This window comes from Anabrus simplex, chromosome 1, assembly GCF_040414725.1.
Source record: "Anabrus simplex isolate iqAnaSimp1 chromosome 1, ASM4041472v1, whole genome shotgun sequence".
Taxonomy (NCBI): Eukaryota; Metazoa; Arthropoda; class Insecta; order Orthoptera; family Tettigoniidae; genus Anabrus; species Anabrus simplex.
The window spans coordinates 17,951,047-17,978,462 of record NC_090265.1 but is presented as its reverse complement, the minus strand read 5'-3'; the positions used below and the strand labels follow the sequence as shown (position 1 = coordinate 17,978,462).

At 39.3% G+C, this 27,416-nt stretch overlaps 1 protein-coding gene across 2 annotated transcripts; it reads right to left on the bottom strand.

Moving 5' to 3' along the window:
• Nucleotides 1-265: 265 nt before the first annotated feature.
• LOC136883356 (hemolymph lipopolysaccharide-binding protein) lies at nt 266-26,154 on the bottom strand. Of its 2 annotated transcripts, XM_067155613.2 has the most exons (4): nt 26,018-26,154; nt 17,037-17,148; nt 8,365-8,577; nt 266-504 (listed from the first exon to the last, which is right to left on the bottom strand). In XM_067155613.2, exons 1-4 carry the CDS (start codon nt 26,123-26,125, stop codon nt 347-349), a joined length of 591 nt encoding a protein of 196 aa, XP_067011714.2. In that variant the 5' UTR covers nt 26,126-26,154; the 3' UTR covers nt 266-346. The 2 variants fall into 2 exon arrangements, with proteins under 2 accessions (XP_067011714.2, XP_068085955.1); XM_068229854.1 differs by lacking the exon at nt 26,018-26,154 and having other exon boundaries at nt 8,365-8,608.
• Between the last annotated feature and the right edge of the window lie 1,262 nt (nt 26,155-27,416).

Sequence of the window (27,416 nt, the reverse complement as noted above, 5' to 3'; positions counted from 1 at the left end):
ACTGAACATACACACACAGGAAGAGGAGTTAGGGATTTGAATAATTTACCAAGGGAGCCTGGTATGAAAATGGGAAACCATGGAAAACCATCTTCAGGGCTGTTGACAGTAGGGTTCGAACCCACTATCTCCCGGGTACAAGCTCACAGCTGAGCGCCCCTAACCACACGGCAAAGTATCCCGGTCAATATTAATAATAATAATTCATGGTAAATGTTGAGAAGAAGATGGGATTACCCAAATTGAGAATGACTTGAACAATAAGTGAAGTTGAATGCAGTTTATTGATATCACTCTTTCTGTGATGGGTGTAACATAGAAGATGAGAATGTTTAGCTCCAAGCAGTTAGTTGAGTGGTTTCTCACAGATAACTCCCAAGTTTAAGGAACATATCCAGTTGATCATGCCAATGCCGTTGTTTTTGAAGATCATGTTACAGTTTCCTGACTCCAATGGGTACCCAGTTGCCCAACCAGTGAAGCCCGTGGAGCTGAGGGGCTGACCTGAAAGAGAGAACAACAGGAGATAGAGGACAATAGAGTTGATGATACGAGAAAGCTGCAATGTGAAACAAATCAAGTGGCTGCGTGGTTTGGGGCACATAGGTATCGGCTTGCATTTGGGTAATAATGGGATCAAACCCCACCGAATGGGTGGCTATATTCTAGAAAAGAGATCTCAGAGAATTAGCTTTGGCCGGGCTGAGTGGCTCAGACGGTTAAGGCGCTGGCCTTCTAACCCCAACTTGGCAGGTTCGATCCTGGCTCAGTCCAGTGGTATTTGAAGGTGCTCAAATACGACAGCCCCGTGTTGGTAGATTTACTGGCACGTAAAAGAACTCCTGCAGGACTAAATTCCGGCACCTCGGCGTCTCCGAAGACCTTAAAAAAAGTAGTTAGTGGGACGTAAAACAAATAACATTATTATTAGAATTAGCTTTATCTGACCCTGTAATAATTAAGAGAGGAATTCGTCGAGGCAGTATTACTGGACCTATATGTTTTCTTATATATATATAAACTAGCTGATGTACCCACGCTTCGCTACCGAATTTTACATTGTATACAGAATTTCAAGTTAGGTAGTGTACACATTGTGAGCAAGATTATTAAATTGCATAGCTCTTACCGTTACCCTAGAAACGCGACAGGGAAGTCACCAAACGTCTTTTCTCATATGAAGACTGAGTTAGGGAATTTTCACTGTAATGGTAGGCCCGCTTGACTACCATCAATCACAATCAGGTTGGGGAGTTTCCATTATAACGATAGACACTCACTACCCACCTGCATTTTTAAATCCTCAGAAAGACTGTCTTAGTGGTTTTCCTAACTGAAATTAACATACGTCATTACAATGACGTCAATAGGAATGGCACGATTAAATGCAATGCCTACATATGAAATACCGAGTGTAATGAAAAACCACACATTTTCTCACTTTTAATGAACAGGACTATGCTGCCGATCTAACAGTCCAAAGTTCCAGAGCTGGAATGATAAAGGCCGCAGAGAGCCGTGATCCATGAACATTCTTTGTCTCTTTTCGGCGCGGAGAGGGTCGAATAGTGGAGACTCCCAGGGCTGAAACAATGCCCTTTTACTAATCTGTTTCCTAGGAGTACCCGATGAGTCAAAAATCTTAATTCACTACACTGGCGGCAGAAAAATCTGACTTGAGGCAAATTTTTCCTCCAAGCCAGAGGAGAAACCCCTCTTCACTGCTAATTTGTAATAAAATTAATGTAGAAATTAATAAAAGTGAAGAGGAAGAAGAAACAGCTCTTTTCAGGGTTGAATTTTGAGTTATTTAGTGAATTGTGGTGATATAATTTGGAATAGGCCTAAATTTTTATTCTAGATCAGGCCATACTACTACTACTACTACTACTGGTACGTGTGCGTCTGCCTTAGGCCAATGTGTTCACACTGCTCATTTAAAACAGTGTGTCAGGGTAGGGATCAAATAGCTGGAATGCTATTATGAACCAGTGTGTTACGTACCAGCAGTATCAGAAAATGTATGAACCAGCGTAATGGCATGATAAAGAAGAAAGTTTTCTAATTCCCCAGCTATTTCCTGCCAATATTCAGTCAGACTGTTATACTCAGTACGCAGCAGTAATCCTATATATCGGAGTTAAGAGGCAGCATAAGAGACAAAGAACATCACAGCAAACAATGTTCAATGTAATGTTAATGTTGATCAATGTTATGCGCTTTCGATATTGTAGGCCTTCACATTTAGTTTTCTTCCAACTCTGAAATACCACTCTTATCACAGTCGGTACGGTAAAACTAAATAAAACATAAATGATTGGAAATAGTATTCTCTATAACTTTTGTTATGTAGTACTTTTCAATAGGACCAATAACATAGGTACCGTATTTAAAAATTACATTTTAGGCGCCTTCCCCTAAACTACAATTTCATCTAGAGTGAATAAATTTGCTTATAGCTTAGGCGGTTGTTTCTTATTCCCTGACTCTATATACCGATTTTCATTAAATTCTGTTAACCTACTTTCTCGTGGCTCGGCGTTGATATGGACTTAGCAACAAAATTACAAATTCATGAATATCTGTTATCATAGCCGGTACGTTAATAATGTAGAAGACATAAATGGTCAAAAATTTAATTCTATATAACTTTGGTTATGTAGTATTTATCGATATGACCACTAATAATGTAAATATTTTAGAATTAAATTTTAGGCCTTCCCATAAACTATCATTTCACTCACAGTAAATAAATTTATTCATAGCCAAGATTATAGTGGCTCATTCTCCAACTATGCATACCAATTTTCATTGAGATAGGACCACTCATAACGTAAATATTTAAGAATTACATTTTTGACCTTCCCCTAAACTACCATTTCACACAGCGTGAATAAAATTATTTATAGCCTAGATTGTAGTGACTTAATTCCCGACTTTGCATACTGATTTTCATTAAGAAAGGTCCACTAATAACATAAATATTTGAAAATTAAATTTTAGGCCTTCCCCTAAACTACCATTTCTATCAGCGTAAATAAAATTATTTATGGCCTAGATTGTAGCGACTTATTCCCCGACTTTGCTTACCGATTTTCATTAAATTCTCTTTAGTTGTTTTCTAGTGATAAGTGTACATACATACATACATACATACATACATACAGACAGACAGACAGACAGACAGACAGACAGACAGACAGACAGACAGACAGACAGACAGAAATTACGGAAAAGTAAAAAGTGCATTTCCTTGTTACTGTGGACATGACCAATATAGAAATACCATTCTTTTCAAATTCTGAGCAATGTACAGACAAAACTCTTATTTTATATATATAGATGATATGAGTAAAGAAGTGGAATCAGAGATAAGGCTATTTATGGATCATGTTATTCTGTATAGTGTAATAAATAAATTTTGAGTAACTGCAAAATGACCTCGATAATGTTCTGAGAAGGACAGTAGGTAATGTATGATGATAAACAGGGTTAAAAGTCAGGTTGTGAGTTTCACAAATAGGAAAAGTCCTCTCAGTTTTAATTACGGCATTTATGGGGTGAAAGTTTCTTATGGGGATCATTGTAAGTACCTAGGTTTTAATATAAGGAAGGATCTTTATGGTTATGAGTGTGTTTAGGGGTTGTAGTAAGGATGTAAAGGAGGGGGCATAAAGTCTCTGGAAAGACCCCAAATAGCGTATGGTTCCAGTGTATGGTACCCTCACCAGGATAACTTCATTCGAGAACGGGAAAAAATCCAAGAATAACAGCTCGATTTGTTCTAGGTGATTTCCAACAAAATAGCTTTGCAAAAATGTTGCAAAGTTTGGGCTGGGAAGACTTGGGAGAAAGCAGACGAGCCATTTAACTAAGTAGTATGTAATACCAATATAAATGGTCCGTTATTTGACATTATAAAATTTCCAGCTAACTCATTCATGGTTGCCAGCGTTTCGCCTCAGTGTGCTAAGTTGGGCTCATCAATTAGTAAATAGCACACCTACCAAGACGCATGGCTAGTGCATACCGTGGACGCAACTGCATAGGCTACTTGGAGCCACCGGCAGTGCCAGTGCACTATGAGAGACTTTGTCTCATTACCAAAAATTGATGCCTGTCGGGCCATCAGATGATATAGATGTTGTTTACCCCCTGTGGGTGGGGGCGATAGAATAACATCCATGGTATCCCCTGCCTGTTGTAAGAGGCGACTAATAGGGGCCCCAAGGGCTCTGAACTTTGGAGCGTGGGTTGGCGACCACGGTGCCCTCAGCTGAGTCCTGGCATTGCTTCCACTTACTTGTGCCAGGCTCCCCACTTTCATCTATCCTATCCGACCTCCATTGGTCAACTCGTGTTCTTTTCCGACCCCGTCGGTATTACGTATGGAGGCCTAGGGAGTCTTTCATTTTCATGCCCTTCGTGGTCCTGGTCTTCCTATGGCCGATACTTTCATTTCTCGAAGTGTCGGATCCCTTCCATTTTTCTCTCTGATTAGTGTAATATAGAGGATGGTTGCCTAGTTGTACTTCCTTTTAAAACAATAATCACCACCAACACCACCTGATATAGATGTTGATTCCCATAGGGAAAACGAATAGATTTATAATACCAATATAAATGGTCCGTTATTTGACATTATAAATTTTCCAGCTAACTCATTCCTGGTTGCCAGTGGTTCATCCCAGTGTGCTAAGTTGGGCTCATCAGTTGGTAAACAGCACACCTACCAAGACGCATGGCTAGTGCATACTGTGGAGGCCACTGCGCAGGCTACTTGGAGCCACCGGCAGTGCCAATGCATTATTGTCTCATTACCAAAAATGGGAGGCATCAATTTTTTATAATGAGACACTCTCATAGTGCACTGGCACTGCCGGTGGCTTCAAGTAGCCTACGCAGTATGCACTAGCCATGCGTCTTGGTAGGTGTGCATCATAAGTGGTACTGTATGTTCCGAGCTGTCAGCAGAGAGATGGCATGGAATGACGTTAGTAGACAAATCATTTTGAGTGGTGTCTTTAAAAGTAGGAAAGATCACAATATGGAGATAAAGTAGGAATTCAAGAGGACAAATTGGGACAAATATTCATTTATAGGAAGGGGAGTTAAGGATTGGAATAACTTACCAAGGGAGATGTTCAATAAGTTTCCAATTTCTTAGAAATCATTTAAGAAAAGGCTAGGAAAACAACAGATAGGAAATCTGCCACCTGGGCAACTGCCCTAAATGCAGATCAGTAGTGACTGATTGATATAGTGATTTACTGATTCACTGTCGGCAGCCCTGAAGATGGTTTGCTCTGCCTTCCCATTTTCACTCCAAACAAATGCTCGGGCTGTACCTTAATTTAGGTCATGGCCACTTACTTCCTGCATCTAGCCCATTCCTTTGCCATTGTCACCATAAGACCTATGTGTGTCAGTGCGACGTCAAGCAAATTTTAAATTAAAAAGTCCTTACTGACTAATTCTCTCCTGTCTTCACCCTTACAGTTCCAAACACAATCCAACCATACATACAAAACTGGCCTATTCCCATACATTTTGGCGTAGCTGATCACCGCAAGTTTATATGATGCACTATTACTTGAATACTTGCTCACTGTGGACTAACAAACAACCTTGAGATCACAGAAAATGCTCGGGCTGTACCTTAATTTAGGTCATGGCCACTTACTTCCTGCATCTTCCCCGTACCCGAAACACTCGTAAAATACATTTCTACCAGACTGGAATAGAGCGTCACTAATCACTTCTGCGCTGATTCTCTCACTGAACTAGTGCAGTGGTATTACCTACCGGCTGATAACAGCATGTTGCCCGGTATTTGGAATGCCCGGTTTCACAATAGGAAGGCTGCTACCTGAGAAGTTGACATCTTTATTTCGAAACGCATCCAGAGCTGCGTGATGGATGTTCAAAGAAGTGGGTGCGTCAAATACGTGAACATTTCTTTCTCTCCACTTTGGACCCAAAAATATTGGGATGCGTAAATTATGCAAGAAAATACAGTATTTTATAGCAAAACTTGTGGCCATGACTTTAAAACAACCGAGTTCAAATTTTCTTTGGTTGTACATACTTCAGTTTCAAGGCTGTATCTATAACATTCATCAACTGCTCCATCCCCTCGTGGATGGAGATAAGGAAACAAATTTCACTGGCATATTTTAAGATCTTAATTTGCTCTCATTGCACTATGATTCCTGTTCCAAATTCCTTTTTGATTTTCTTTGAAAAATGTTCTAAATACATACTAAAAAGGACTTGACAGTATCATAAGGAATTACAAAACAAACAAATGTACAGTATATACATATTTAAATAAACCATGAAATCAAATAAATTATTATTATATTATTATATGTCCCCTGCCAAATTCTTACATTATCCTCCCATGACCTCATTCTACACATGAAATAATGACATCAATCAATCAATCAATCAATCAATCAATCAATCAATCAATCAATCAATCAATCAATCAATCAATCATGATCTGCATTCAAGATAGTTGCCCAAATGGCAGATATCCTATCAGTTGTTTATCTAGTCTTTTCTTAAATAATTAAGTTACAAAAAATCTGGAAATTTACTGAACATCGCCTTTGGTAAGTTATTCCAATCCCTGACTCCTCTTCGTACAAACAAAGAATTGCCCCAAACTGTCCTCTTGAATTCCAACTTTATCTTCGTATTGTTATCTTTCCTAGTTTTAAAGACACGACTCACCGGGCGATTTGGTGGTGCGGCTGTGAGCTTGCATCCAGGACATAGTAGGTTCGAATCTCACTGTTGGCAACCCTGAAGATGGTTTTCCGTGGTTTCCCATTTTCACACCAGGCAAATGCTGCGGCTGTACTTTAATTAAGACCACAGCCGCTTCCTTCCAACTCCTACGCCTTTCCTATCCCATCATCGCCATAAGACCTATCTGTGTCGGTGCGACGTAAAGCCAATAGAAGAAAATAAACATGACTCAAACTTATTTGTCTAATAATGTCGTTCCAAGAGATCTCTATACTGATAGCTTGTAACATACCACTTAGTCGAGCAGCTCGTCTTCTTTCTCCAAAGTCTTCCCAGCCCAAACTTTGCAACATTTTTGTAACGCTACTCTTTTCTCGGAAATCACCCAGTACAAATCGAGCTGCTTTTCTTTGGATTTTTTCCAGGTCTTGAAAAACGTAATACTGGTGAGGGTCCCATACACTGGAACCATACTCTAGTTGGGGTCTTACCAGAGACTTATCTGCCCTCTCCTTTACATCCTTACTACAACCCATAAATACCCTCATAACCATGTGCAGAGATCTGTACCCTTTATTTACAATCAAATTTATGTGATTACCCCAATGAAGATCTTTCTTTATATTAAGACCTAGATACTTACAATGTTCCCCAAAAGGAACTTTCACCTCATTAACACAGTAATTAAAAGTGAGAGGACTTTTCCTATTTGTGAAACTCACAACCTGACTTTTAACACCGTTTATCATCATACCATTGCCTGCTGTCCATCTCACAACATTGCAGTTGCTCACAATTTTGTAACTTATTTATTACTCTATATAGAATAACATCATCTGCAAATAGCCTTACCTCTGATTCCACTTCTTTACTCATATCATTTATATATGTAAGAAAACATAAAGTTTCAATAATATTGCCCTGTGCTATATCCTATACAATGGAACCATACTCTAACTGGGGTATCCTATAACTTGAGCCTCACTGAAATAACCTTTCATAAACCCAAACTCCCTTCTATCAAAACAGTCAGTAAATTCACAAATGTGTCTGATATAATCAGAAAGAGTGCTTTCCCAGAGCTTGCAAACAACATACATCAAGCTGACTGGCCTGTAATTATCAGTTTTATGTTTATCTTACATTCTACATCCTGTCTCTCACACAGACTATTACCCTCATATCTTCAACATTGCTTTCTCTCTTCAGTCTATCATCATAATCTCTTCTATCTGTCAACTCTTCTCACAATGGTTTGTTTCATTCACCTGCTGTGATGGACACTGAAATAAAGTCCTGAAAGGATTTCACCTCTGTCCTTCTCCACCAGTAGACTTTGTTATGAACTTAGATTGTGATCAACTTTGTTTATTTCTTTTTTTGGATTTGTTTTCTATAAAATGTACATGAGTACTATACGATTAGGTCTATGATTAAGGTACAGCTGCAGCATTTGCTATGGGAAGTGACAGAGAATCGTCTTCAGAGCTGCCGACTGTGGGGTTCACACCTATTATCTCCCAACTGCAAGCTCACGTAACCAACTCGCTCGGCGACTTCTGTATAACTGATCTCCTTGAGCACGAAAGAAGTCCCGCAAATACTCACCAAGCACCGTCATCCATGGACTGCGGCTATTTTGACGGCTGACGCCCACCCAAGGGCAACAGTCGGCAATTTCAAACACGGCATCGGCTTCTTCCTGCGAATCGAAGACCACCATGTGGGCTCCATCCATCTCGCAGAGTCTCCGTCCCTCGTCCCAGGTGAGCAACACGTTGTGTACTTTGTAGTACCCGTGGCCTGGGATCAGCTGGTAGTCTGCAGTGACAACACAGGTAATGGGAATGAACTAAAAAGTGAGAAATAGTCATATACAGGGTGGATGGTCATTGTGATAGATAATTCGAGAAAAAATGCTATTACATAAAATCAGCTTCATGGTCCGTATCGCACTTCAATAGATTCACAATTAAGTATTTAATTTATTTTCCACCTAGTCGATACAATGATTGCTTAAGGCAATTTTTAATGGTCAAAAGTGGTACATGTTTCGTATATTATCAACATCTTCAGCCACATAACACTGTTTAGATGAAAAATATATAAAATTGACAAAGTAATGCTTTAGAGGAAGTGTCCTTAAAATTAACATAAGATTGACAAGATTAAAACAAACAAATAACTCAAGAGAAAATATATAAATTATTTCTGCAATAGAAAGCAGTCGTCAAGGAAACACTTGTACAATATTCCATAGAGAAATTGTCCTAATAAATATTCTTTTCTTAATAATTCATGAACAAAGATCAATTTATAAATTAAAAATTATACAATTCATGAATTATTAAGAAAAGAATATTTATTAGGACAATTTCTCTATGGAATATTGTACAAGTGTTTCCTTGACGACTGCTTTCTATTGTAGAAATAATTTATATATTTTCTCTTGAGTTATTTGTTTGTTTTAATCTTGTCAATCTTATGTTAATTTTAAGGACACTTCCTCTAAAGCATTACTTTGTCAATTTTATATATTTTTCATCTAAACAGTGTTATGTGGCTGAAGATGTTGATAATATACGAAACATGTACCACTTTTGACCATTAAAAATTGCCTTAAGCAATCATTGTATCGACTAGGTGGAAAATAAATTAAATACTTAATTGTGAAAAAATGCTATCTCGTTCCATTGTCATTTTACCAGCTGCTGAATTTAGCCAATCAGATCACTTCACAGGCAAATTAAAATAGGCTTTGCGAAGCAGCATTGCTAAATGAGCACATGGCTTAGGACTAGCTAGAGACCACCAATCAAAGAAAAGAAACCTTCCCCATGGGAGGGATTTTGAACACGGACCTCCAAGCCAAGCGGTGTATTTGAGTTTGATGCTGATTTCTCTCAACCCGGTCTTAAGCCTTGCAAAGCCCATTTCAATTTGCCCACTAAATGATCTGATTGGCTAACTTCAGCAACTCATAAAATAACAATGGCACAAGATACCAAACTATTTTTTCAAATTATATATCAGTATGACCAACCTATATAGAAAGACAACCCTTACAGAAAACATTGGTCCTCCAGGATTGCTGGGGGTTGGCATAGCGCTGACAACCCAACCCGTTAAAAAAACTCGTTTTAAAATCTAAAGACGACTTAGCTTGAGTTCTTTATGAGACATGTGTAGAATCTCTTGGAGGTGGAAAGTGTTTGTAGAAGATTTCATTTGTAAATCGTTTTAAGTACTGCTTTCTGTATGATCTGGAGTGTTGTGCTAGAATAATTTATTCGCATTCCATTTAGCTACCTAACCTGTACAGTGTTGTAGCATATTGTATTTGTAACTTCTAGATTATTGTGCTATATTTACTGGAACAGTCCAGAAAAGTTGTGACGCGAACCTTTGGAACAGGGTGTGTCGGCCTTTGTTCAGTTATGGTTTTAGAAATACGTCCTTTCTATTCTGGAATATGGCAGGTTCACGATTGAGGTTTGTATACGTGTTTGAGAAAGTTGTCTAAAGATCGCGACCGCAGAAAAAGTTGTGATTGGTAAATCCGGGTGGCGACAGGCAAGCTCCTGCATTCTCATTGGCTACTCCAAGGCCAGATTTCCCTTTGAAAGGGAGCAAGGCAGCATTTTGTCAATCTTTAAGTCGTTGGTCTTTGGTCTCTCGATTTGTTCTCTTGTCTGCCGTCGTCAGCGCCTCCTCGCTGCCAGTGTGAGCTGCCTTAGTGTAAGCACTGTTGTTGTCTGTCCCGTTTTAATTTGCATTTAATTTTCATTGGTGTATCACACAGGACATTGCCCTAATCGCAACTCTATTGATCAGATGTTCTGAAAAGCATGCTTAGTTTCACTATAAACTGTGATAACATATTGTGTTTCCTCTTACCTTCAAGATTGTATATGTAGATTTTGATTTGTGCTGAGATGTATTTTCTGTACAGCTGAATTTGTTTCAGAAGTTTAATATGTATTGTCGAATTTTGAAAATTATATTTTAAAAACAAGAGATCACTGTTGATTTTTTGGAAAACTGCAACCTTCCCATCTCCATGGCCTTTGGTAAAGTCTCCTTCCCACGTTCCTTGTTTATTACTGTTGAGTTGCCCCCAATGATATTTACTTGTGTTGTTTTCTGTGCAGTTCATCAGATGTTTAGTGTGTGTAGTGTTTAAGGTACCGTATGATTGCTTTTATTTTCCTCCCTTTAACTGTGTAGTAACGGTTACACTTTATGACAACGAGAAAAATTTGTAATGGACTTGAGAATTGGATCCAGGACATCAGGATCTTGGGAATTAAGAACTGAAGGAGCTTGGCGCTGAACAGGGAAGATTGGTAGACACTACTGTGTAAGGCTAAGGTACATAAAGTTGAGTTAATGATGATGATGATGATAAAACTTGAATCAGATTGCAAATCACATCACAACTTATTCTTTACTGAGGTACAATTTACAGTGTTGCCATTTTTCTTTGTTTCCCACTAAATCTGTTGATTTATCGGTAGTGTTCAGAAGGGAAAAGAACACTGCAATTGGCAGGCAGAGTTGAGATATTTTTTAAGGCTAATGCAGAGAATTTTCTTATCTTGTATCTCCAATTGTAACAAATATGGCAATGGTGCAGGAAACATCTGTACAAAACCTCAACAGTTGACAACAATACTTCTATCTGATTTTTGTCTATTTTAAGATTTGCCAGAGTCGTAGTTATAGTTCAGTAGTATTGGGAGAATGTTGAGGAGATACCTGCGATCAGCTATCATTTGCCATACGCTAGATGGAAGACATTAAATAGGCTTAGAAATGAAGTGTCCCGATGCAAGGCGAATCTGAAGAAATGCTGATACATCAGTGAGAACGAGCTCTGCGAGTGTGGAGATTTACAGGACCCAGAAGCCTGCCTGAAACTTGCAGCATGAACGATCTAATTTCCGCTAATTATAAGGCCATTCCATCTAGTGATGTAGTTTGTATAGTTACACAGATTTCTGTATTTAACTATGTAAAACTGATATCCTGGACACGTAAAGTAAATAAAATGAGTAGGATAACATTATTTTCATTTATTAGTCGCTAAGACTTGTGATTGTGAAATGAAGGAAAAGTGTCTAGAAAATGCTATTTTAAAAGACTGTATTTTGGAAATTTCTGGAAGATTCTGCAATAGTGACATGAGCATTTTGTGGTTGAAGTTTATTGGAAATATTTAATTACATTAACATTTTCAACATTTGCAATTGATGAAATTAAATTATGGTTTCCTTCTAGGAACCTTATTTTTGATATAAAGGCACATGCTTCCCCTAGTGCACCACCATCACTGCAGTGGTGTTTAGCTGCCAGCGTCTCAGACAGGTGTGTGATGAGCCCACTGCTACACTGGGGTGAAACGCTGGTGATTTCATGATTGATAAACCTAAACAGCTTTAATGTTTTTAACATTTGCAATCAACAAAATTAAATTACGGTTTCCTTCTAAGAACCTTACTTTTGAAATATTTAATTATTTAATCAATCATTTAAAGATAAAGAAACCGCTTAGTTCATTCCATCACTCAAAATGAAATTTTTCTCCCATTGATAAAGTCAATTTCAGTTATGACATACAGTTTGAGACAACAGTCAATAAAAATAATTTAAAAATTCAATCTGAGGTTTTTGGTTAAATTTAGCATCTCTTCAATGTTTTCGCAGGGGAATTTGGAGGATAACTAGCTGACAACAGGATCCAGAATTCTTGTCACTGGATCCCTAGTCATTGTAACATTTCAACACATCCTTCTTGTCACCATGACTATCTCGTTATTCAGTGTTCTGCTCATGTTGGCATTTTGGTCATTTGACTCCTTCGTCACTGGCATATTGATCACATGTTTGACAGAAATGAAAAGTAAATCATGGTGTTTATAATAACTGTCAATCTAACCCACTTTGTGTGATATATAATCCCCTATCAAAGTGTTGCATTTTCTTTCTGTAAAGTATGAGTCCAAGCAGTTCTATATTTGTGCATATGATTTTCTTTTTTCATCCCAAATTGTAACATTATGTCTACTAGCAGGATCCTTCAGGTCACACACAGTACGTGTGCTAAGGGCGTACTATATTGTTTTACACTTTATTTTTTGTACGTCCAGGTATGATTCACATTTCACTTTTGAAGGGGGTGACATGTAACTAGTGTCTTGATCCACTGCTTGGTAGCAGCACATCGAATGCACTCGTCAAAGCCATTTCATAACAACACTGTCAGTGTAGGACCAGACAACATGGAAACGAACCATCAGGGACAGCGCTATACGACTTGGTTCCTATGGAAAAAAGGCATGACCACTACAAAAATTCATTGGCACTTGGTGGCAATCTGTGGAGAACATGCTCTGTCATGGAAAAAAGTTTTTAACTGGATAGAAGGTTGGAAAACAGGGCACACACGTCTCATCACCAGTCACAAGCCTAGTCATGAAGTCGGCTTGAATCTTGATCATGGCGTTGCAAAAGATCTCTGCACATGTCCACACACCTCTGCTTTTCATCTGCAGACAAGAGTCTAGGCACCCACGTGGATGATACCTTCCCCAACTGCAGTGGCCGTGCATGATCCGCTGCAGGATGTTTCGGCTAATTCCTGTGGCTGCCTCCATTTTCGTAAATGTGAAGCATTTGTTTCCTTGGATGGCCTGTTCGAGCCGGGCAATGTTGGCTGGTGTTGACTGTGTCACATTCCTTCCAGAACTGGTTCCCTTGTCCACCGATGTGTGCCATTTTTTCCAACCTTCCAACCTGTTGTAAACTGTTTTCTGTGAAGGAGCATGTTCCCCACAGACTGCCACCAAGCGCCGATAAATTTCTGCAGTGGTCACGCCTTCTTTCCATAGGAACCAAGTCGTATAGCGCTGTCCCTGACGGTTGCTTTCCATGCTGTCTGCTCCTACGTTGACAGTGTTCTTATGGAATGGCTATGATGAGTGCATTCATTGGCCCCTGTGCTTGTGCTGCTACCAAACAGTGGATCAAGACACTAGTTTCACATCACCACATTCAAAAGTGAAATGTGAACCATACCAGGACATACAAAAAATAAAGTGTAAAACAATTGAGTACGCCTTTTGTATATGCCGTATATATACAAGGGTTGGTTTTTAAGTTTTGGCAACTATTTGATACATAGGATTGGCTCTAAGTTCCGTAGGCCTTCGATATAGTCACCAGTGTTCTGCACAACGTGTTTCCTGCGATGTGAAACATGTTGGATCCCGTTGCCGTTGCGCAGTCTCTCAATGGTGCAAAGAGAGTGGTCACTGGCCAGCAAAATGTTTTCAATTGTACAGAAGCACTTCCTTCATCTGAGGGATTAAACTGAAGTCACAGGGAGTATGGCGGGGTGAGAGAGCACCTTGAACAACTGAGACATGTGCAATACACGTTCACATCCTTGGTGACACTGTTGTGTCATGCCACCTCCAGCATGTTCATGCTTGGAAAACATGGCAACTGTCTTGTGCAAACGCTTGCTCACAACCGGTCATGTGCACCTGGATGTGGAGGAGGAAGGGTGAGGTCATGAGCTCTGAGGAAGGAGACGCAGGGCAGCAAACTTTGGTAAGAAAAACAAAGCGGCCACCGTTGCATGGTTGTACTGGAGCAAGGTTGCCACAACCTACGTACTGTATATACTGCTACAGATAGGTGAACTCCAGGAAATGCATCTGCTACAGCATTCATTACAGTTATTTTCTAACAACTTCCTACATGTAATGGCTGAAAATGATAATGCAAATGTTGGTGAACTCTTTTTTTTTAAAGTGTGGTTTGCCAGCACTGCTGGAAGCCACAGTCCATGGTCACGAACACGGATGATGTATAGCTGAAAGAAGGCTGTGGGAGTGGATTTGACTTGAAACTGCAGTTCATTATCCAGATATTTGATCATTGCAGCATCCTCAGCTGTTTTTCTGTTGAAAAAATAGCCATTTTGTACCTTGTGCTGTGTTGAAATGCAAAAGCCATGTACTTCCCTCTAGGATTCTTTTATATCCATCATTATATCCTCCAAATCATCCATATGCTGGGTGGGGCCCTGGTGGTTAACTTTCTCTCTGTATCTTATGCAGTGTCCTTCCTCCTTGCTCCTTCCCTTGGAAGATTACATTTGTTTCACTTGCAACAACTGTCAGGTGATGCCAAATAATGGCTGAAGGTGGTGCAACAACTGTCTGTTCTATTTACTTCATTAACTCAATGTGTTCAGTGGAGTGAACCCTTCCCCACTTTCATTCATGACTATAATGTTCATAAGGACCCTTGATACTAGATCTTCTGTTAAGAGATATGGTTACTGCAGTGTTGTTTCTTCTGTGCTGGTCACACTTCCCAACAAAAAATGAATTCTCAAACTTTATGTCTGGTGTACATGTAACCTCCATGTAATAATTTTTCATGGCCCCTAATGGCTCTTGTAAAACGCTTGTAAAACATTGAATGAACAACCAGAAACTGAAATGGCCAGTGACTAAAATGTAATGGTCCCCCTGTGGGTGGAGAACGCAGGTAAAGAATACACCCACGGTGTCCCCTGCCTGTCGTAAGAAGCAACTAAAAGGGCCGACCAAGGGATGATAGAATTAGAACCATGAGACTACTTGTAATTAGTACTACCCCATGGGAAACACCTTGCGTCACGTTTATTTGCATGTACTACCACTATGTTAGGTAAACTATTGGTTTGTGATTAGTAGCGAGAGTGTGTGAATCAGGGTGGGTTTTACAGTAGCTGTGATTGGTACCGATATGATAGCAAACACTCGTAATCGAGTAGGTTTGTCTTCCAGGTAGGATGTCTCTTCATCTATGTGTTCGGAGGTGACTATACAGTCCAATGCGGGAGTTACACAATTTGCCACAGTGATGACAGGTAGTCCCAGGTAGAGCAGTCATGTTATTTCTATGTCTTCTCAGCACTTCTTTTTCTTTCCTACGTTGCCTCTTGTCATTCGCTGTATGTCGGCGGTTTTCTTCAAAAGACAGTGTGCCGTAATGGACTAGTGATGTCCAGGATGAACGGTCAAGCGCTAAGCTCTCCCAGTTATCAACATCAATGTTACGTCTCTTCAAGTTAGCCTTGATTACATCTTTAAATCACTTCCTCTGACCGCCTACACAGCGTTTACCTACTGATAGCTCAGAGTAAAACACTTGTTTGGGAATGCAATTATTGGGCATGCGAACTACGTGGCCTGTCCATCGTAGCTGGCGTCTTAAAACCATCAATTCTATACTGGTGGTGTGTGCCTCTTCAAGAACGCTGATATTTGTGCGCCTGTCTTGCCAAGTTATTTGCAGTATTCTCCTCAAGCAATGTTGATGATACTGTTCCAGCTTCTTAAGGTGTCGACTGTAGTATGTCCAGGATTCAGATCCGTAGAGTAAGGTTGGAACTACAACAGAACTATACACAAGAATCTTTGTTGTGATATTGACATCGTGACTGACAAAAACTCAAGATCTTAACTTAGCAAAGGATGCTCCTGCACGGTTAATTCTGTGTTGGATTTCTGAATCTATATTTGCGCTTGATGAGAGGGTGCTGCCAAGGTATGGGAAGGTCTTTACAACTTGAAGGCTCACTCCATCAATTGTGACATTGATATCTCTTTGACCTTCCCCAGGGATTGGTACCACTATATGAGCAACACCATGTGTGAGGAACACCACAGGTCTGCATTACATGTGCATATTACATTACCTGTGAATAGTACCACAATATGTGAAATACCGTGAGTCTACGCTACTTTTGATTAGTACCAGAACATGACAAATACCATGTTTCTACTTTCTTAGTGATCAGTACCATTAAAAGAAGCCAATAACCTGGATTTTGGACCCCTTTAGACTGCAAGCATCATCGATTCAGGTTTGTGTTCTAGAAGCAGTCCATTGGTCAATAGTACCATTGTTTAACGCTAGTTTGTGGGAATGTGGGGCATTGCGGGTTGGATCCGCTGTTTGTTTTAAATTCATATCCATCCATTCATTCTTCATCATCATGCTTTGAATTCTGGTCAGTGATGATTTTGGACTTTTAAATTGTCATTAAATTTCATCTCATTTTGTACCATTAGGGGCCGATGACCTACATGTTAAGCCCCTTTAAACAACAAGCATCATAATCAAAATGTAATGGGTGATGAAATGACACAATTATGATATTTCTGATGATGAGAATTCCTAGATACACTCGCAACGCTGGGTATAAAGTCAATCTTTACCTGATGAACCTGGTGAGACATCCACTCGGGCAGTAGAATCACACGTGTCTCGCCACTTGCCCATGAACTGATCCACTGCATCTTTGAATGGCACATTACTTGTTATCTCTCCCTGAAACATATATGATGTTAGTTATTATCACATCTCTTGTACATGATCATTGCAACGCACACAACACACTTGACTTACAAGGGTAGTCAACAGCGTGGTTCGAGCTTTCACAAGGGAACAATACTGTTACTTTTTTTCTCCTCTTGAATGAGGTTTTATTTCTGAAGATTTCAGCATTTCAGATTTGAAACAGAATTGAGAGATGGCTTTCACAGCATAGTGGTGAAGGTGCTGGCTCTGTTATGTAAGGTCTATGTGTTTCACTCTCCATCATGTCATTTTCTTTCTTAATTTCTGAATTAAATTTACTCTTATCCAATGTTTTTAACTGTTTGCATCATGTATCATTGGGAAGAGAATATTCTGAAAATTATGAAAAAATATAAAAATTGGAAAATTTCATAATTTTAGCATATCAGGTAAAGAATTACTTATAACAAATACATTCTCAGTAATTTTTACTTCTAGTCATTACCTTTTACAAAATGTTATTTTTACTTGTAATTTACTTCTTGAAATAAAGTTGCAATCATTATATTCTAGTAATTGATATACATTGCACAGAAGTGGAAATGTGAAAATGAAAAATGAAAAACCACACCCTGTTTCCAGTCATTTGACCAGGTCAGGGATGGAATGCATGAAGTCCCTATCTAGTGGCAAAGATAGGAATTGTTCTGGCTGCCGAAGATGAAATGATACTGGAAAGTATTGCTGGAATGAAAGATGACAGGGAAAACTGGAGTACCCGGAGAAAAACCTGTCCCGCCTCCACTTTGTTCAACACAAATCTAACATGGAGTGACCGGGATTTGAACCACAGAACCCAGCGGTGAGAGGCTGGCACGCTGCTGTCTGAACCACGGAGGCTTTGTAGAAGTGGAAATGTGAAAAAATTATATTATGAAGATAACTTTTTCAGTTCTATTACAGCAGAACCAGCAGCTTCACCAGTTGTTACCTCTCCAGTACTTCCAAAGACACTCCAATGGTGTTCTTCAAATTAAACACAGGCATTACTTCGAGAGCCCCTGTAGGGCATAATTTTAGTAAATGTAAAGATGTAGTTCCCCTTGAGATGTCGAGGATTAATACCAATATAAATGGTCCGTTATTGGACATTGTAAATTGTCCAGCTAACTCATTCCTGGCTGCCAGCGTTTCACACCAGTGTGCGAAGTCGGGCTCATCAGTTGGTAATGTCCAATAACGGACCATTTATATTGGCATTATAAATTTACTCATTTGGGACAAATATTTCAGGTTCACAACGGGAACCAACATCTATATCACCTGATGGCTAGACAGGCATCAATTTTTGGTAATGAGACAAAGTCTCTTAGTGCATTGGCACTGTCGGTGGCTCCAGATAGCCTATGCAGTGGCGTCCATGGTATGCACTAGCCATGCATCTTGGTAGGTGTGCTATTTACCAACTGATGAGCCCAACTTAGCACACTGGGGCAAAACGCTGGCAGCCAGGATTGAGTTAGCTGGAAAATTTATAATGTCCAATTACGGACCATTTATATTAGTATTATAAATTTGCTCATTCAGGACAAATATTTCAGGTTCCCTATGGGATTCAACATCTGTATGATGTCAAGGATTAACGATGAGAATTTTAAGAACCAATTAATTTATTTGCAAAGTAAATTGAAAATAATTTTAAAAGCTAGAAGTCATGAACTAAAATAAAAATGATGGGAAAATATCATTTTAAAAATTCCAAGGTATCATTTTTAGTGTCATCTGGTTATGACAGTCTCTGTTATTTAGAAAACCCACACAAAATGAAGTAATATATTCCATTTCCTTGCAAGCTTTTGAATTATTCCAGCTCCAAGTGAAAAAAAGAAGCAGTCATTTCCATAAAACTAAAGTATGTAGGGCTGGTTTGAAATAACCAATAAACCCGCGGACCAACAGGTAGCTCAATTCCTGGAGGCTTTAGAATACTGGGACACCTTCTCTCCAGGGGTCATAAATATGGAGGGCCCTTGCCCTGGGTTAAGGGTGAAGACCTCAACGGCATCTATGGCGGAGAAGATGGACTTCGGTACGGTGGAGATGGCGGAAGAGGCAACCCATCCTTCTGGGGGTGTACATATGGAACCTATTGCCTTGTAGGATGAGGAAGGCATCCTCAAGGGCTAAGGGAGTAAACCCTGAAAGAAAATCCTCTTATGTGTTAGGCCTAGCAAGTCATCAGGAGAGTATTGAGTACAGTCGCTTTCAATTAAAAGAGCCTCAGGAAGAAGATTATAGACCAGACTGACACGTCCTCTCAGACAATTGTAAGGTATGATGACCATAAGGCTGATGATATACAATGTTCTGAAAGGAAACCCAAAATAAATAAAAGATTCAAATACCGAATTGGAACTATGAACATTCTATCATTAACTGGAAAGTTAGAGGAACACCTAGACATGAAGGACAGAAGAAAAATATCAATTTTGGGATTAAGTGAGACCAAATGGAAAGGGATTGGAAGTAAGACACTTCGTGGAGGATACAAATTGTACTGGAGTGGACAGGAGATGGTAGCAAAAAATGGTGTTGGATTCTTAATTAACAAGGAGACTGATGCTTCAGCTGAAGTTTTCTGAAAAAGTGACAGAATCATTAAAATGTTTGTGAAACTGGAGAACACTAAGTTCACCATCGTACAAGTGTATGCCCCACAGACAGGCTGCAGTGAGGAAGACAACGAGAAATTTCGGCAAGACCTGGAAAATGTGATTATTATTGGAGATCTAAATGCTCAAGTTGGGGTAGACAGACTTGGGTACGAGAACATCATTGGTCCACATGGATTTGGACTAAGGAACCCAGAAGGAGAATAACTATTAGATCTGTGCAGAAGAAATGATCTTATAATCAAAAATACATTCTTCAAGAAAAGAGACAGTCACAGAAAAACAAGGTACAGTTGGGATGGCCAGTATAGAACAATGACTGACTATGTAATCACGAATAAAAATGGTGGCAGATACATAACAGATGTAAAGGTCATCCCTAGTGGAAGCATGGACAGTGACCACAGATTGCTAGTAGTAGACTTCAAACATAAGAGTAATGAAATGCACAAAATTATTCTGAAAAAATCAAGGGTTAAAACTTGGAAATTGCAAGAAGTCCAAATAAAGGAAGAATACAAACTAAGGATTCAACAGAGTCTGCCAAAGGGTGAAGTAACCAACGTTAATGAAGAGTGGAAGGCTTTCAAAGACACCTTTGTGGGAGAAACCAAAAACCTATGTGGAGTTACAAGTTCTATCAAAAGAAAAAAGGAGACACCACGGTGGAATGATAGAGTGAAAACAGTGGTGAAAGAAGGAAACCAAATAAAGACAAGACTGGACAAGGAAAAAACAAAAACAGGGACAAGAACGCAATGAACAAGAAATACAAAGACTCCAAAAAGCATACAGGAACAAGAAACTTGCTGTAAAGAACATTGTAAGGGAAGAAAAAGAGAAGAAATGGAATGATTTTGCAGACAAACTGGAAGAGGACAGTAAAGGAAATATGAAATTGCTATACAGAGTAATGAAAAACAAGCAAAGGGATCAAGAGACCATAAAAGCAATAGAACGTGATGATGGAACTCTGGCACAAGAAGAGGGAGAAATTAAACAGGAACTCAAGATCTATTTTGAAAAGTTGCTGAATGGAGATACAGAAAACATAACAACGGATAGAGGACAGCCAAGTCAAGGAACTACAAATGAACCACCAATTACATGGCTTGAGGTTGAAAATGCACTCAAGAGCATGAAGAAAGGAAAGGCAATGGGCATAGATGAAATGTGCAGATATGCTGAAAGCGGCGGGATTTCCACGATTCCAGTGGCTCTACAGACTGCTCAACAAGATATGGAAGGAAAATACTATTCCTGAGGACTGGAAGATGGGCATCATTGTACCTCTGTTCAAGAAAGGAAGCCGACGAAAATGTACTAATTATTGTGGTATTACACTACTGTCTCATGTCCTGAAAATATTGGAAAAAATAATAAGAGACCAGAATCAGAGATATTATTGAACCAATTTTGGAAGAAGGGCAGTACGGTTTTAGACCAGGAAGGTCAACTACAGACCTTATATTTGCAATTAGGATGCTAATGGAAAAATACTGGGAGAAAAACAAGCCTTTATTTCTAATATTTTGGGACATTGAGAAAGCATACGACAGTGTACCAAGGGAAAGAATTTGGCAATGCATGAAAGAACTTCAAGTGCGAGACAGCCTCATAGACAAAGTGAAAATGTTGTATAGTGGGAATAGAAGTTGTATTCAATTAGGACGTAGTTTGTCGGACTGGTTTGAAACAAAGAGAGGAGTGCAGCAGGGCAGCTCATTGTCACCAGTTCTATTTATTATTGTAATGGATGTAGTAATGAAATCTATTAAAAGGAAAGAACATGGAGATATCAAAGCCTTCACATTTGCAGATGATGTTGAGATCTGGAGTGACTCAGAAGAGGAATTGGGAGAGAGAATGCAAAGCTGGAATGAGGAGTTTAAGAAATATGGTTTAAACATCAGCAAGACCAAGACGGTGGTGATGAAAGTGTATGGGGAAGGAGCAGAGCCAATAATCATGTTAAATGAAGAACTGGACAGCGTTCCAGTTTTCCAATACTTGGGTAGCGTTATATCAAATGACAACCTAGCAAAACATGTGGTGAACAATCGAATCAACAAGGCAACACAACTCTACCACTAGGTAAGACACCTGCTGTGGGATGAGCAAATACCTATGAAAACAAAAATGACATTGTACAAGTCCTATTATACACCAATTCTTACATACAGTCTCGAAACCATAACACTGACCAATAGAGATAATTCCAAACTTCAGGCAGCTGAAACGAAATTCCTACGCACTATGATTCAGAAAACCAGGAAAGACAAGATTAGGAATGAGAAAATTAGAGAAGTAGGAATAGATGATTCTCTCCTCAATAAGATTCGGATATCAAGACTGAAGTGGTTTGGTCACATGAAGAGGATGCCAGTAAACAGAACTGCAAGGAAGCAATTTGACAGAAAAGTAGAACTTTTTACAATGGCGAAAAATGAAAGTATCCTCCTGTTCAATACATCATATATTCTGTCATTAGACGGAGTAAACAAGTTCAGACATGTTTCGGCTCGTTTGAGCCATCTTCAGTGAAAAAATTAGGGGGGTTGGAATAATTTACATAATATGAGTTGAAAAAATGCTAAAAAACATAATGAAAGCGCAAATGAAAAAACAAACAAAAGAGAGCCTAGACGGAAACAAAATAGCATAACTATACAATATTTACATCAATATGCAGAGCAAAAAACAACTTATTGCGACAAAATTCAGTGAAACAGGTGTTAATTTGAAATAATAATTGATACTAAAAACTGCGTTAACCTAAGAAACAAGGGAATGAGAAAACAAATGATGCAGATGGAAATGAATAATAGTAGCACATGGTGAGGTTGTGGACCTCATAGTTTACAAATTATTAGTTTATAAAAACGACAAAACAGTTTGAAATCGCTGTCAAAATCCTAGTGGAAACCCATCACATAAAATTGGTCAGGAGGAGAGCGGGAGCAAACATTTTGAGAGAAACCAAGCCTGAATTAACCTGCAGGCGAAAAGCCTGTGATAAGGAGAAAAAACACCTTAAATTTAAGGCTTCAGAAATAGCAGCATTCTTAATATCTTCTCAATCTAGCGGTCCCTTTCTTCATTATTGTTTCATAATGTTGGCTGGTGTTTTGCCTTATTATAGAGGGGTCGGAAGGGCCGCATATAAAAATATGAGAAGCTGTGTTAGGTAGAAGACAGATGCATAGTAAATTGTAGTGATCTAGTGGAAACCATCAATGAAGTTCTAATCTGTAATGGAAAAAATGAGGTTGTATGAGAAACATGGGTTGATAAGTAAAAAGTGTGGAATGGTTGTGAAGAAAGCTTAAACTTACGGTGTGCAGTAGGTGGTTGTCCTCTCTAGTGGCCTGGCTTTCTCAAAGTAACGGTCTCGTTCGCGTGATCGAGTCTATTGTTGGTTCGGCTGTGTCTGCTAGGATGGAAGGAGCGGAGGGGGAAGGGGAGGTACAGGGCTGGTTTGAGGAAGGGAGGGGTGTTGAGTTGGAGAGATGGAGGTGGGTTTGTTTGGCAAATATAAAGAATGAATGTTTCAAGAGGATGTTAGTTTACTCGCTGACTTCTAAAGCTCGAATGGTGTGGCCTTCTTAAAGTGAAGGTCTCGGTCGCGTGATCGAGTCTATTGTTGGTTGGCTGTGTTTGTTAGGTTGGAAGGAGCGGAGGGGGAAGGGAGGTGCAGGGCTGGTTTGAGGAAGGGAGGGGATGTTGAGTTGGAGAGATGGAGGTGGGTTTGTTTGGTAAATATAAGGAATGAATGTTTCAAGAGGATGTTAGTTTACTCGCTGACTTCTAAAGCTCGAATGGTGTGGCCTTCTTAAAGTGACGGTCTCGGTCGCGTGATCGAGTCTATTGTTGGTTGGCTGTGTTTGCTAGGTTGGAAGGAGCGGAGGGGGAGGGTTGGTGTGAGGAGGGGGGGGGGAGTGGTGGTGAGTCGGGGAGATGGAGGTGGGGTTTGTTTGTGTTATGGAAATTCTGACAAATGTATGGAATGAATGTTTCAAGTAGAATGTGCTACTATTATTCATTTCCATCTGCATCATTTGTTTTCTCATTCCCTTGTTTCTTAGGTTAACGCAGTTTTTAGTATCAATTATTATTTCAAATTAACACCTGTTTCACTGAATTTTGTCACAATAAGTTGTTTTTTGCTCTGCATATTGATGTAAATATTGTATATTTATGCTATTTTGTTTCCGTCTAGGCTCTCTTTTGTTTGTTTTTTCATTTGCGCTTTCATTATGTTTTTTAGCATTTTTTCAACTCATATTATGTAAATTATTCCAACCCCCCTAATTTTTTCACTGAAGATGGCTCAAACGAGCCGAAACATGTCTGAACTTGTTTACTCCGTCTAATGACGGAATATATGATGTATTGAACAGGAGGATACTTTCATTTTTCGCCATTGTAAAGTGAAAACCCTCAGTACGGAATGATTCTAATATCTTGTAAAAGAAAAGTAGAAGGAAGACGACCCGTGGGAAGGCCACGAAGGAAATGGATAGATTTAGTTAAGAACTATGTACTGCTGAGAGGTCATGATTGGGACAAGTTGGTGGAGGAAGAATGGTACAAGGACAGGATGAGATGGAGGAGGCTCATATACCACACATGGGAAACTGGAGATGGTTTAGGATGGCGACGATGATGATGACTTGTTCATATTATCATGTAACTCTCTATCATTGACAAGTTTATGAAACGTAAACAATACCGTTTTAAGTGATTTGATAGAATCTGAGGATGTTCTTGTAGAGAACATCACACTGAGAATTAGCAGCAACAGCACCAACCAGTAACAGAAACACAAACATCTTGAAGACGAAAACTTTCAGCAAGGAAGTCTACTTTTCTTACAGGTATGTTTATAGTGTTATAATTTATATTGAAATTTTTGTGTGTTTGACAGACTGGAAAGATTTTTGTTATATTTTACTATGTCGACGATGGAAAACATGACTTCATTCTTAACAAATTTTTTCTTCTACTCTTCCCGTCACAGCTTGGTACATAACTCAATCGACTATTGATACATGTTACTACAAAATCTTCCATGTCAGAAATAACATAAGCTAAGAAAAGAATTATGAATGAAGACAGTTTAAGGAAATACAGAAATGTGAAAGGAAAGAGAAATAGAATGTTCGATGATGACTCGATCTCATGCACCTTGTATTAGGGAGCCAGCACCTCGACTACTTCTGTGAATACTAGCTTATATGACAGCTTATAACTTGGTTAAGTGGCTTATACCAAAGCCAAGAAAAAACATTAGAAAAAAATGTAATGGTTACAAATTTTGCAGATGATGATGATTACCGTATGTCGAAGTCTCCTCGAATGTTGGAAGTGTTCCATTGCGAAGCAACTACAAGAGCTATATTCTCTGACTGTACTCTTCAAGTTGAGTTTCCACAGGTGTTTTGGACATGAAACAGATTGTCAAGATCAGCATTCTTTTGAATGTAGCTTTGCATCTCATTCTGCTTCTTATCCTGTTAAGGCCAACATTGTAGATCATAGGAGGGCTATTTGCCAAGACAAAAGAGAGGTTGAATGGGGGGCTAAATTTCCAGCAAATAGAACTCAAAGAATTAGTGTAGGTGAAGTGTTATCTGATCATGTAATGATTAAGAGGAGGGTCCCACAGGGCAGTGTTATTGGGCCTTTATGTTTTCTTATATACAGTATATAAATGATATAAGTAAATAACAGGGATCACAGATAAGTTCAAGAGGACCAATTGGAGAAAATATTCATTTATAGGTCGAGGAGTAAGGGATTGGAATAAATTATCAAGAGAAATGTTTGAGAAATTTCCAGTCACTTGAAAATTTTAAAGAAAAAGTTAGGTAAACAATTCATAGGGAATTTGTCATTTGTCAATTGATTGATTGATTGATTGATTGATTGATTGATTGATTGATTGATTGATTGATTGATTGATTGCAAAGTACATACTGCAGTCGAGGAGTGTGCACTGTTGTTGTCAGTATTGATTCCGAAGAATGCTCGGTGTGGGTGCAGCTGTCTTGATGCTATTAGTGAAACTCTTTGCTGGCACAAAACATAACTTTGCAGATGATTTACCAACATCATCAACATTATCTACACCAGTCCTTTATATGATGATAAAGAAGCTGGGTATGGTTCAAGAATCTTCAACCATCATCTGAATTGCGCCCGTCACTCAGTTACGTAGCTCTTACCTGTACGGTCTGGTTGTTAGCGCAGGATACAGAGAGCTTCAGGGAAGGCGACGTCTCACACTGAGAATTAGCAGCAACAGCACCGACCAGTAACAGGAAGACAAACATCTTGAAGACGGAAGCTTTCAGCAAGGAACCTGTACATCACGTTGGAAAGAGAAACAAAAAATGAGGAAGTGAGCACAGGTGATTGAACAATTACATGACTTAGACATGGAGAGCCGTTAAAAATTCTCTATTTTTTAGTCCAAAAATGTACACTGTCTGACCACATTATTGTTCTCTTCATCTGGTTTTAACCTCCACCTCGTGGAATATGAAACAGGAATGTTCTGCCTCTAGCTGAGCCCTGAATATTCTAGTAATCTCTCATCAAGATATAAATACAAAACTGCCACAAAAGAGGAGTAGTTGTAGTGTGTGTGTGCGTACACTACCCTGTCAGAGTGTGAGATGTAAATGGAACAGTGTTCATGGTCGTTGTTGTGAGGAGTACTGCCCTGCTCTTTAACACTGTTCAGCTGTTGCTGTTTTATTGTTCACTGTGTTTGACTGTGTGAATTACTGGACTTTCTCTGGATCGAACCAAGGAGTAATCACTACATGTCATGGTAGCCAGAAGCCTTGTGTTTTGAGAGTGTCTGCAAAAGACTGTTGTGTGACAAACTTACTGCACTAAAGTGAACATCTGATTATTGTAATCAAGTCACTGAATTATGAAATACAGCACCTTCACTGAAGAAGAGAATGATATGTTCTCAATACATGTAGGCCTACAAGTAATTAACATACGTTAAATCGTTTTTTGATTAGTTTTGACGAGGCGGATTCTGTATCTCCTGTTTATTCAGTGCAGTAAGTAGTCAATACATATGAAAACTGACAGCTTAAGGTGCGTTTTCTAAGGTGCGATTGTAGCCGCAACGACGACAGCAGTCTCGACCTCCACGCATGCACAGTTTGAGTTTGGTCGGTGATGGCAGCTTGAGCCACCACACTGGTATAGTAAGCAGTGTTGGCGGCCGCAGTCCCTGCGACAGTTGATATATGTATCTGTTGTGTAGCAGAAGGGAGGGACATCCTACCAACACGAGCTCTGGTTGAACACTTCACTGCCCCGAAGCAACGTATCTTTTTTTTCCGGCTGGGTCTCTGCTCATCTTTAATTTAGCACCCCGCCGAGATAATAAAGCATATAGGCTGGCACCAAGTTGGAGGTCAGCCCTCCCATCATGCTGTTCATCTGTGTTCTTCGCGACGTTCCCCTTGTATTTTCTGAAGATGACCTCCTTACTGAACTTCATCCCACCGGCGCCTATTCTGTCTCCGGCTCTACGAAGGGACTCAACGAGCACCAGATATACTTGTGTATTTTCACTCTCCAGCAGACCTCTCCACC